Source organism: Girardinichthys multiradiatus, chromosome 20 (genome assembly GCF_021462225.1).
Source record: "Girardinichthys multiradiatus isolate DD_20200921_A chromosome 20, DD_fGirMul_XY1, whole genome shotgun sequence".
Taxonomy (NCBI): Eukaryota; Metazoa; Chordata; class Actinopteri; order Cyprinodontiformes; family Goodeidae; genus Girardinichthys; species Girardinichthys multiradiatus.
Genome location: NC_061812.1, coordinates 32559314 through 32571716, shown reverse-complemented (window position 1 = coordinate 32571716; position 12403 = coordinate 32559314). Strand labels below are relative to the sequence as shown.

At 39.3% G+C, this 12403-nt stretch overlaps 1 protein-coding gene across 2 annotated transcripts; it reads right to left on the bottom strand.

Annotated features, from left to right (window-relative positions):
* Positions 1–457: 457 nt before the first annotated feature.
* On the bottom strand, positions 458–12172 carry LOC124856648 (adenosine receptor A1-like). Of its 2 annotated transcripts, none has more exons than XM_047347331.1 (3): positions 9748–12172; positions 3173–3485; positions 458–2487 (listed from the first exon to the last, which is right to left on the bottom strand). In XM_047347331.1, exons 1-3 carry the CDS (start codon positions 10161–10163, stop codon positions 2107–2109), a joined length of 1110 nt encoding a protein of 369 aa, XP_047203287.1. In that variant the 5' UTR covers positions 10164–12172; the 3' UTR covers positions 458–2106. The 2 variants fall into 2 exon arrangements, with proteins under 2 accessions (XP_047203287.1, XP_047203288.1); XM_047347332.1 differs by having other exon boundaries at positions 3191–3485; positions 9748–12167.
* Between the last annotated feature and the right edge of the window lie 231 nt (positions 12173–12403).

Genomic DNA, 12403 nt, shown 5'->3' with positions numbered 1-12403 from the left:
CTCTAGCTCCCATTTCCATAGTAACATATTCCCTTAGTTCCCTGCAGCCTGGTCCACACCTGTTTCATGTTTCCTCTGATTACCCGCCTCCCTGTCTCATTGGTCCATACTCCACTTCCCTCAGCTTATAAGCTCTCTATTTTGCATTGTTCCCTGCTGGTTCCTTACGTTATCAACCCTTGCTATCTTCCAGAGTTTCTCCTTGTGGTTTGTTTTCTGTTTTGCCTCCTGAACTTGTGCTTTTGGATAGCCTGCCTGTACTCTGCCTGCCTGCCTTCTGTAAGTTCACCTTCAGTTTCATTATTAAACTTCATCTACTCACCATGCGGCCTCTTCGCCATGTTCTGCATCCCGGTCCTGCCTCCAAACCCACAACACTGACATTTTTTCAGTGCAATGTGAAAAAATCAAGAACATCAGGGCAATAAAAGCACCACAAAGAAATGAAAGAAAGGAATCAGGCAGACAGTATTCATTATAACTGTTGCAGGATTAAAAATACACTCAGTCTAGTTACATGAGAGTGCTTAAGTTTATGTTTTTTCTTTGTAATACCCACATACTGTACTTTGTAGAAAAGGTTTCTGCCTAAATGCAACCTTTTCTAAAGTGTAAACCTTTGATTCATTTTTATCTTTCCTGCATTCATTTTCATAAGCCCCTCGTTTATGCACACATTGTCTGCCAAATAATAGAGGTGTGAGAAAAACAAATTCACCCATGACTGCCTTAACAGCATCATATAGTAAGAGAAGTACAAGTAAAAGAACTGTAAATTTTTCTCTGAGAAAAAAAAGAAAATATAGTTAAAATTTTGATGCTTAAAAATTTGAATGCAAATAATGCACTACAATCCAAAATACCTCAACATTTTTGCTCTATCCTAAAGGACAGGTGCTTAGAGGTTGGACTCATGATCTTTGCAAACAACAGCTGAGCGATTTGGCAATGCGCAGCTGTAGTAAGATGAAGCATTAACAGGGTCCCCCATCACCATCCATGCATGTGTTAGTTACATACAGTTCTATACATAATATTTGTGTCTGCAGTCATATTTTACCATGTACACAAAATACAGTGTCGATTATGATTCACTTTACACGAGCAACACTTATCAAAGTATGTCTGCCTTGAAAGGAAAATGCAACAAAAGATGTCGATTGGACAAATTGAGAGTAAACTTTGAAAATTTATCATGAGTTTCCAACAGTGTCCAAAAATATCTAAACAAGGAGTCATTAGGTAGTATTAGTTACTTTGTCAATTATATAATCCCAGGCAACACTACTCCAGATATTTTTCTTGATCTATTTTTTTCCCCTCCATTTAAAAACAAATGATCTCCATCTCCACAGTCTGTGGGATTACAATAAAAACTGGTGTAATACCTATGCAGCACCAGAAGGTGGGGAAAACATTACCTTCAAGAAAACAAGAAGACCCTGAGCATGGTCAAAATTCACTCATAACAATTGTAGCTTGTGTATCCTGTTAAATAGTTAACGGTTTCCTCTTTATCATTAACTTTTTCAGCTTACATTTGAGGTTTAATGAAAAAAGAGTCAAAGCAAGACAGAAGTGGAATATGTAGATAAAAAATGTTCCACTCAGATGTTACAGATGTTTAGTTTCTTTTGTCCTTAAGGCCACAGAATGAAACATTTCAGTGTAGCACACATTTTAGATGATTATATTTGAGCTCTTTTACATGTTAAATGCCATGAATTGTAGTTTAAATAAACAAATATAATACACAATGCTATGGTACCACTGGTGTTACATATATGCACTTATTGATTTTAGTCCAACAGATTGGTCCTAAAAGCCCTGCTTTCTCATGAGACATCCTCTCAGTTTTGCTGGAAAAGGAAAAGTCTCCCACATTGTATTTCTGACAGCAGATCTCTAAGGGGATTTCTAATCCTTTCTTCTTGGTGCATGTTAGATGGTGAAAATCCTTCAACTCATGTTTCGCATCTCTGATGTCCCTTGGTGCCCTCCATACCATTGTGGTATGCAGATCCTTGAGCATGAAGTCTCTCCTCATCTGTAAACAACTGCTTTAAAAATTGTTGGTAACACAGTGCTGCAATTAGTTCCCAAAGGTCAAACATCGTCATCATCATCATTCTGCCTGAGCCTCGTCTCTCGGCTCTGTCCTCTCTGGCTCCCTCTCTGAGGAAGACGTCCGATGGGGTCCTGACAGAGCATGTACTGTTTCCAGATTTTTCGAAAAGCTGTGTGGAACTTCTTGATGCGGAAAGCGTAGACGATGGGGTTGACGGCTGAGTTGCCGTGGGTGAGAATGATGGCAATGTAAATGAGGGACATCGACGTCTTGCAACCAGGGAAGAAGAGAGTGATGCAGTTGAGGATATGAAGTGGGAGCCAACTGACTGCGAAGAGGAAGAGGACGAGTGCAAGAGACTTTGCTAATTTAAGTTCCTTTCCAAAGTAACGCCTGGGATCCGTGTGGCTTGCTGTCACCTGCAAACACATTAAGGAAAATAATGAAGCTCAATAATCAGTGTCACCTGCCTAGCTAAAGTAACAGTAAGCATTTGATTTTTTTGCACAACCAAAAACTTTAATGTATCTAACTGGAGTTTTAATTGTGGTCATCATCTAAATGTAAAATGGGTATGGCACAATAGCAAAATTACCAAGACATGACCATGCATGGAGAAAATTAATCAGAAAAACAGCCAAGAGGTCGATGGTAACTCTGAAGGCACTGCACAGATCCACAGCTCAGGTGGGAGAATCTGTTGATCCTGACAACTATTAGCAATGCAAATTTGACCTTTATTAAAAACTGGCCATAAGAAAACCATCGTTGAAAGAAATCTATAAGAAGTTCCAATTAAAGTTACCACAAGCCATGTAGGAAAAAAACAGAACAAGGTACTCTGATCGATGAGACCCAAACTGAACTTTTTGGCCAGTAAACAAAACATTTGTGAGGCATAAAAAACACTCTGCACTGAACACATTGAGCCTTTTATATAATATGATGGCAGCATCATGCTGTGGTGATGCTGTTTTTCAGGACGCACAGAGAAATGGTCAGGGTTGAGGAGAAGATGGATGGAGCTAATTCCCAGGCAATCCTGAAAGAAAACCTGTTAAAGCATCAACGTTTGTGGTTGTAACAAAAAGCAAATTACTCAACTGAATAATCCAGCGTTACCTTCTTGTTGAGCTGTTTATGGATCATGTAGAAAATCTCTACGTAGATGGCCAGCATGAGCAGCAGAGGAGGCAGGACCCAGCCAAAGAAGTTAAAGTAGACCATATAGTTCATGCTAATGACTGTCTCAAACTCACAGGTCACCTCAAGCTCTTCCGTGATCAATGTGCCATTGTTAAGGAGAACATGGAGGTTGTTCCAGCCGAACATTGGCGTGAGGCCCACTATGATGGACACCAGCCAACACAACAGCACGGCTGTCCCAGCTCGCCGAGGGGTCACCACTCGCTTGTAACTAGGGCAACAAAGAAGAAAGTGAGGCATTGATAAAATTGTTCCTAGAGGATAGACATTATTTACTGCTAAGGAATCTACTACTTATTCTTATCTGAAAAATCTTATCAGCCAATGGAAATGTATGTTACCAGAGCCCAATGTGAGGCCGATGAAATTATTCTACTTACCAGGATTTACCCAGCTGTTGTGTTACAAGTTGGTTGTACCTTAAATTGATACATTCTGAAGGACTTTATGTAATAAGCCAAGCATAGTATATAAAGTTGGATGTTCAAAAAATACTTGTCAGTCAGTCATTTTCTATACCGCTTCTTCCATAGTGGGTAAAAATATAATAAAAAAGTAACTATTTTTATTTATTTGAGATGAATCATTATTGACTGACTAGCTTTAAAAATGTGTTTAATAAGAGCATTAGCCATACAATCTCCTTGTGTATAGCTCTAGATACTTCTCTAACTTCTGTGCTCTCATTCTACAAAGCAAAAGCGGCAAGGACTTATTACTCCAAATATTGGTCGGGAATACAAGCATTAATAGTAATCTAAATGAGCCGCAGTATAATGGCAGCACACACAGCCTCAACAACCAATATACTGATTTCTATGTACAGACCCATTCAGTAAATTATAATATTGTTAAAAAGTTAACTTATTTCAGTAACTTAGCTCTTTAAGTGAAACACATTATATAGATTAACTGCACACTAACTGATGTTTTCAAGCATTTTTTCTGTTAATAATCATTTTCTGCTTACATCATTTGCAACATTTAAGATTTAAGATTAGAATATTACATCAGACCAATAAAGAAAATTATTTTAATACAGAAATGTGGGCTTTTTGAAAGGTATGTTTTGTACCTGCTTAATGATTGTTGTTTTCAAAAAATACTCTTAATCTTGCCCTGCGATGGACTGGCGACTTGTCCAGGGTGTACCCCGCCTCTCACCCATAGACTGCTGGAGATACACCAGCTCCCCCGCGACCCACTATGGAATAAGCGGTAGAAAATGACTGACTCTTAATCTTACAAGCAATCCTCATTGAAAAATATTTTTTTGAATATGACTGTAGTTGTAAGTACGACTTTTATCTCATTTTTATAGCATGAATATGCTTTCACCAATGATTTTTGTTATTCTATTTTGATTTCTGAAAGTAATCTCAAGACCCCACACTTGGTGATTTGTTAAAATTTCCCAGGAATGCACCAGCAGCTAAGAATGGAGACCACAGCCCATTCAAACCATGACAAACAGGTTCTGTAGTAAGTAAAGTGGAAACTGAAAAGTGTGGAATGCATTTGCATTCATGCCCATTACTTTGTTAATCCTAAAGAAAATTTAGAGTAGCCAATTCCCTTCAGAACATACTAAGATAAATTCATTAAAGTTTGTGTCAGTGACGTGGAGTGAATAACTTTGCATGGCAGTGTACAGCACAAAGCTGGGCCTCAAAGTAGCAAGAAAGAGTCCATTCTACTAAAGGCTAAGGAAATGTAAGTAAACTTAACAGGAAACTTAAATGGGAAAACCTTAGTCTGATTTTAACGATGGATGGATGGATGGATGGATGGATGGATGGATGGATGGATGGATGGATGGATGGATGGATGGATGGATGGATGGATGGATGGATGGATGGATGGATGGATGGTTTAAAGTCAGAGTGAGAAAAAAGGTTATGTCATTTTATCCAACCAAGAAAATATGTAAAATAATTTTTCATATTATCATTTTTACTTCTCAAAAAACTGCCAATTTGACACAATGTTGAGATCCTCTCTATGTTGTTTTGGTTCTGTGGGTAAATTTGCCAGAGGTTATAAAACAAATTGTAGGAGTTAACAACCTCCATTGTACTATTATTGTTTTGCCTGGCGTTTTAGTGGTATAAGAGGATATGCATATTTTAGAGGTATACAAAAATTCAGCAATATGAGCCTCACAACCTTGAGTCAGTGTAAATACCACAAAGGCCCAATTCCCACAGCAGGTAATACTGAAATGTTGCAGCAATGACTCTATAATGGCATTACACAATCTCATGCTACACTATGCAGATGCTCTGTGTGCATTGATGAAGATTCTGACCTTCATCCCAATACAAACACACTATGCAAACCAGTGTGCATCAAAAAACAGCACATACTTCAAATACATAACAAAACTTGATTTTCCACAAAATGGTTATAATTTTCCCTATGTTGAAAACAAGGTAACATTTAATTTTGACAGAAAAAGTTTCCATAAAGTAGAGCTGCACAATACATTAATTGCAATTGAAATCGCTATATCAGTTTCTGAAATATCACAATTGCAAAAGAAAACTTGTGTACCAAATTTGTTAGGGTATTCTATAGAAAGTGTTATTCATGCAAATTCTGCCTGCCACTGATATACAGGTCCTTCTCAAAATATTAGCATATTGTGATAAAGTTCATTATTTTCCATAATGTAATGATGAAAATTTAACATTCATATATTTTAGATTCATTGCACACTAACTGAAATATTTCAGGTCTTTTATTGTCTTAATACAGATGATTTTGGCATACAGCTCATGAAAACCCAAAATTCCTATCTCACAAAATTAGCATATCATTAAAAGGGTCTCTAAACGAGCTATGAACCTAATCGTCTGAATCAACGAGTTAACTCTAAACACCTGCAAAAGATTCCTGAGGCCTTTAAAACTCCCAGCCTGGTTCATCACTCAAAACCCCAATCATGGGTAAGACTGTCAACCTGACTGCTGTCCAGAAGGCCACTATTGACACCCTCAAGCAAGAGGGTAAGACACAGAAAGAAATTTCTGAACAAATAGGCTGTTCCCAGAGTGCTGTATCAAGGCACCTCAGTGGGAAGTCTGTGGGAAGGAAAAAGTGTGGCAGAAAACGCTGCACAACGAGAAGAGGTGACCGGACCCTGAGGAAGATTGTGGAGAAGGGCCGATTCCAGACCTTGGGGGACCTGCGGAAGCAGTGGACTGAGTCTGGAGTAGAAACATCCAGAGCCACCGTGCACAGGCGTGTGCAGGAAATGGGCTACAGGTGCCGCATTCCCCAGGTCAAGCCACTTTTGAACCAGAAACAGCGGCAGAAGCGCCTGACCTGGGCTACAGAGAAGCAGCACTGGACTGTTGCTCAGTGGTCCAAACTACTTTTTTCGGATGAAAGCAAATTCTGCATGTCATTCGGAAATCAAGGTGCCAGAGTCTGGAGGAAGACTGGGGAGAAGGAAATGCCAAAATGCCAGAAGTCCAGTGTCAAGTACCCACAGTACCCACTGCTGTTGTTGGTCCACTGTGTTTTATCAAGGGCAGGGTCAATGCAGCTAGCTATCAGGAAATTTTGGAGCACTTCATGCTTCCATCTGCTGAAAAGCTTTATGGAGATGAAGATTTCATTTTTCAGCACGACCTGGCACCTGCTCACAGTGCCAAAACTACTGGTAAATGGTTTACTGACCATGGTATCACTGTGCTCAATTGGCCTGCCAACTCTCCTGACCTGAACCCCATAGAGAATCTGTGGGATATTGTGAAGAGAACGTTAAGAGACTCAAGACCCAACACTCTGGATGAGCTAAAGGCCGCTATCAAAGCATCCTGGGCCTCCATAAGACCTCAGCAGTGCCACAGGCTGATTGCCTCCATGCCACGCCGCATTGAAGCAGTCATTTCTGCCAATGGATTCCCGACCAAGTATTGAGTGCATAACTGTACATGATTATTTGAAGGTTGACGTTTTTTGTATTAAAAACACTTTTCTTTTATTGGTCGGATGAAATATGCTAATTTTGTGAGATAGGAATTTTGGGTTTTCATGAGCTGTATGCCAAAATCATCCATATTAAGACAATAAAAGACCTGAAATATTTCAGTTAGTGTGCAATGAATCTAAAATATATGAATGTTAAATTTTCATCATTACATTATGGAAAATAATTAACTTTATCACAATATGCTAATATTTTGAGAAGGACCTGTATTTACCCAGTTGGATGGGCTTTCTATGTGCTTGATGCTCCCACCTGATATATATTTTTAGTGGTAAGATATTATAGCTTAAAGAACGGTGGGGGCATTTGGATAAAGGAAAATTCTGAAAAATAGATAGAAAAGGTGACTTAAATGTAATTGATATTGTAAGTGCAATAATATTCAATAGTATCGCAATTACATGCTTTCCTGATATTAAGCAACTCTACCATAAAGTCAGTAAAATGGCTGAGAAAACTCCAATACATCACTTTCTCTGACTAAAGCTTGTTTTTTGCAGCCTTTGAGTGGCATTTAACCTACAGGTTTATGAAAGTCGCTGCAGAAACCTCTCTAAACAATGTTGTTTGTAGCTTTGTATTCAGCTTGGGAGCCCACTGTAATAGTCTGACCTTACTATGGTACTTTGCCTCAGAATGCTAGTCACACAATGTTTGTTCACAATACCTTGTTCTGTAAATTGGACTTTGAAGTTCTGAACTTTATAATGAATTAGCTATTTCTGTCAATCAGTAACAAGATGTGGTTTTCTTGCATCTTAAGAGGAAGATGTAAGATAGTGTCTTTTCCTTTGAGCTCCAGACCTCATGAGAAATGTCTTACCCATACAAGTCAATGACTGAGTCCTGCACAAGCCTGCTCTTTGTTGGTTTTTATAGGCCATCATTGTAAAAAAAAACATTAATTGGCTCAGTTAGAAGAACTTCATGAGCAAATATTATGAGCAACATGGAATTTATCTTCCCTTATCACAGCAACTGAAAATATGTTCCAAGCTCACCAGCAAAGTGTGAGAAAGAAATTAAAAATCTTGGATCGCCCTTATCAGCAAAAAGCGTCTTCAAACTCCTCAGCTATAAAATGCAATCAGTGCATAAAGCATGTCCCTCCACAGTTAGGGAGGGGAAATCAATCTTTGGTTCAAGTTAGGGTTAAATACAATTCACTCAACGCTGAAATATGAATATGACTAAATTATACATGTCTTTGTAAATTGTGCTTCTATGAAGTGAAGATAAACTTTTTAATGTCTATAACAGCTGGACGCCCTGGGCAAGCTCCTTATTCTTTACACTGAAACAATATGATAAAATGTTTAGTGTAACCCCCCTCCTTCCCCTCAGCACCATGGTGCCCTGGGCACTGAGCCATACATATCAAAATCCACTTCTGCCTGTTCATTTATACCTAGGAAAAGATTTATTATTTACTAGTTTTGTGATGTCATTATATTTTCATTTTTTTGTGGAATTTGTTTATATAATCTTCCACCATGTCAATGACACGACAAAGCAGGCAGACATGCCCCGCCGAACCTTGAACAGTTAGACCTTCAGTATTCTCATAATAGACAATTAATAATAAATCTTTCCTGATTATTGTCACTGTAACTTGTATTTATGTTCTTTTACTGACAGAGCCGGACTGTCATTTTACATGAGCATTTGCTTCGTTGTGTGTGTTGGCTTGCTGGCTTGACAAATCACCCAGTCCAAGAACCATCCACCGTGAGCCCATTGACCAATCATGCATTCTCTGACAGACTTTTAATGGCTGATTGTCCAATGCCTCAACTCAAAAGTGGTAGTTCTCAGTAAAACGTAAGTACATGTCAGGACAAAAATTATGATTAGGCACCAGACTTTGAAATCTGCTCATCGGGCCAGTTAAAACCAGACTAACAAAAGGATTTTGCTAAATAAATATATTTTTTATTCATCTTCATTCATAAAACAGACATTACTCAGAAATGACTTTTAAACTCTGTTTTGTACTGTAGGTAATATTACCACTTTAGAGTGTCAATGCCGGAGTGCTGATTTGAACTGCTTTAATCCAAATAAAGGTGTTTCCACTATGTATCTAAACTGTATATGTGTATGGAACTTTTATTAAAATATATACAAAATAGATTACTTATTTCTAATAGATACTGCTTGTTGTATTACCTTTTCAGAGGATGCCTCTCTCAAACTTCTTAGTTCAATTTGATTAATTTCAAATCTAAACATGTCAGGGGTATGACTAATGTGGGTTTTTTGGTTTATTACAAAAGACTAATGTGACAACGAATTATGTTTTGGTTAAAAAATAATAACCCTCACGGTCTACCAGACACCACAGAAAGCTGCAGGACTAAAATGAAACACTGGAGAGAACACTCACTCTGAGCGCCCTTACCTCCAAGCAGACACAAAGGCTCCAGACATGAGACAAAATATTAAAAACTATAGTGAAATTCACCTTTAGGCCTACCTCATGGGTATTTTGACTCGCAGGTAGCGATCAATGGCAATGGCCAGCAGCGCAAGGATTGAACTTTGGGTGAGGACGAGCACCGTGCAGACGAAAAACAGGCAGCTGTAGAAGTGCGTCTGGAGCCCGATGCTGATGGTTATAGCGAGCGGGATGACAAGAGCCCCGACAGCAATGTCAGCCAAGGCCAGGGAGACGATGAAACAAAACGTGGTGTCTCTCAGAGACCGGTTGATGCGTACAGCCCAGACCACCATCACGTTGCCGATGACCGAGGACACGGCGATCACCACCTCCATCCCGATGTAAAGCGCCTTGGACGGAGGCAAAGCCGAAGTCATGATCACAGACGCGTGGACGAGGGTGCGCTCAGCCTGAACACGTCGAAGGAGTTCCCGGTTTGAGTTTGTGGGCATCGACAGAGACGCACTGGATTAGGTTTTGCATTTTATTTGTTATGTCACAGAGGAGTAGAGTCTGATGCTCGAGGGTTATTTAGGATGTAAATCCAGGACGTGCAGTCTGGATGCGCGCCAAACGCAAAACTTCACCAGTTTCCGAGAAAGAAGTGCCCCCACCTCCACCCCACCCCAGTTCACCGCAGTCCGGCTGGTGGAGAGACGGGGCAGAGCCGAGACACAGAATGACTCATGAGCATATCCCCAAAGAGCGGATTAACAGATCTGGTATCCTCACTGGGTCAATATTCACAGAATCCATCCCAGAAATCCATCCCAGAAGTCCCAAATAGTAACTGTTCCTGTAGATTTCTGAGTCATGTCCATAATTGCGTAATCAGTCCTTATATTAGATCTCTGTCGTGTAAAACTTTATTTTCGTCCAGGGTCTAGTTTATGATCATCCAAAATATAGTTTAGATATGATGACGCTCACATGCAGCTCAGATTATTATAAATTTTCTTTTTTGTGCAAAGTCACATATTTGACTGCAAGCTCGCCTTCTGTGGGAGTGGATAAAGTGAGTGTTGGGGAGGATTCACATGGCAGGTGTATCCCACTCTAAAAATGCCCTATTGTGTCAATTATTTAGACCCTAGTGCTTTTATGATGCCTCTAAATAGTATTCATCCCCTTTGGTTGTTTCATCCTTTTTGTGGTTTTACATTTTTAACAAGGCATGAAAAAACTTGAATGTCAAATGTGAAAATTTGTACAAATTATTTAAAAATATACAAGATAAAGTGATTGCATAAAATGTCACCCTCTTTAAAGTGGGAAACCTTATTTAAAATGAGTTCCAGCTAACGAATGCCAGCAGCATCTCAGTGGAAGAAATGGAAGTTGCATGAAAGTAGCTGAAGTGTGTTTTGTGTAAAACCTCGGGATCTGGTAGGTCCAATCTCTGGTCCATCAAGCAACACACTGAATATCATCTGGAGTTTAGATAAAACATTCTTTAAGAAATGTCTAAATTGACCTAAAGATGGACATACTCACAAATTAAGTGTTTGGAGAAAAAGAAGACTGCTGAGGGAGGCCACCAAGACACCTACAACCCCGCTGAGTGAGTTCAAAGCTTCAATGGGTCATTATTTGGTCTGATAAGGCAAACATTTAGCTTTTGGGTCATCAGCCATCATGCTGTGTTTGGGAAATACAAAACACTTCACTACTGTGCTAACAAACTGTCAAAATAAGGTGAGATCTTTCCATATAATCCATGCAACATTTATTAACTGCTCACAGTTAAATCCATAAAAATATCCTTTTGTGTAATCCATGCAATAATTATTAAAATACACAGTTGAAGCAGTAGGGAGTGAAACAACCATGTTCTCATATTCTGGGACTGAGAGACTGGAGAGGCCTGTGTGGAGCCACATATTAACTGTCTTATCTTTTGAAGTGTATTGAATGAAATGAGTAATCTTTAATTAACAAATTAAAAGACAGCTATATATGAAAGAGATATAATGTTGATCATTTGTGATGTATGAATAAAAAGAATGAAGTGATGGTTTTGTAACTGTGTTTTAAAACAAATGCAGAAAGCTGAGAATGGAATGTGTAATACTGTGTAAAGTTTAAGACTGAGCAGATTAGGGAGAGAACTGCAGGATGACTTGGAGTGACGAGAGCCAGCTGACACTGAATCTTTTGAAGACCAACGCAAGGAAGGGAAGATGAGACTACAGTCAGCTGCATGGCTATTACTGGAATCTTCAAGGCCAAAAAATAGCACTAGAAAGTCACGATGACCATGACTAAGTATTGAGCATTAACGCACTGCACAAAAGTATGTTGCGCAATGGCTGAGAAGACTAACAAAGGGCTGACCAGTGAGAGCATCTGCACTATAAAAGCAATGTCAAAAAAGGGAACTGCGGTTGTTTCCTCGCAGAAGACCAGCGAACAAGATCGGACGGAGAAAAGACGCTCAGCTTAAAAAGGACCAGAGACACAGCCCAGCTGATCGACTGCATTAAAAAAGAGGATCAACCCGTGTGCCCTGGAAGGACTGTGCCTCAAAATTAAGAATCTGATTTCATATACAGCCTTTTTATCCAGACAACAGAAGTGAAGTTGATCAGTGAACAGCTGATTGCTCTAAGTTTCAGGCTTCTGGAAGTCCTGAATAAACTTCAGTTATGTCCCCGGGTTTCCTTCAACTCTTCAGCCTCTGGAAACTACTGTC

What these genes read in the sequence shown, in the direction of transcription:
- LOC124856648 (XM_047347331.1), bottom strand. Translation starts at nt 10,163, where the DNA reads ATGCCCACAAACTCAAACCGGGAACTCCTTCGACGTGTTCAGGCTGAG. An exon ending in CGAGTCAAAATACCCATGAG is followed by an intron (nt 3,486 to 9,747) that starts GTAGGCCTAAAG and finishes TTGTTGCCCTAG; the next exon opens with TTACAAGCGAGTGGTGACCC. An exon ending in AGGTAACGCTGGATTATTCA is followed by an intron (nt 2,488 to 3,172) that starts GTTGAGTAATTT and finishes ATGTGTTTGCAG; the next exon opens with GTGACAGCAAGCCACACGGA.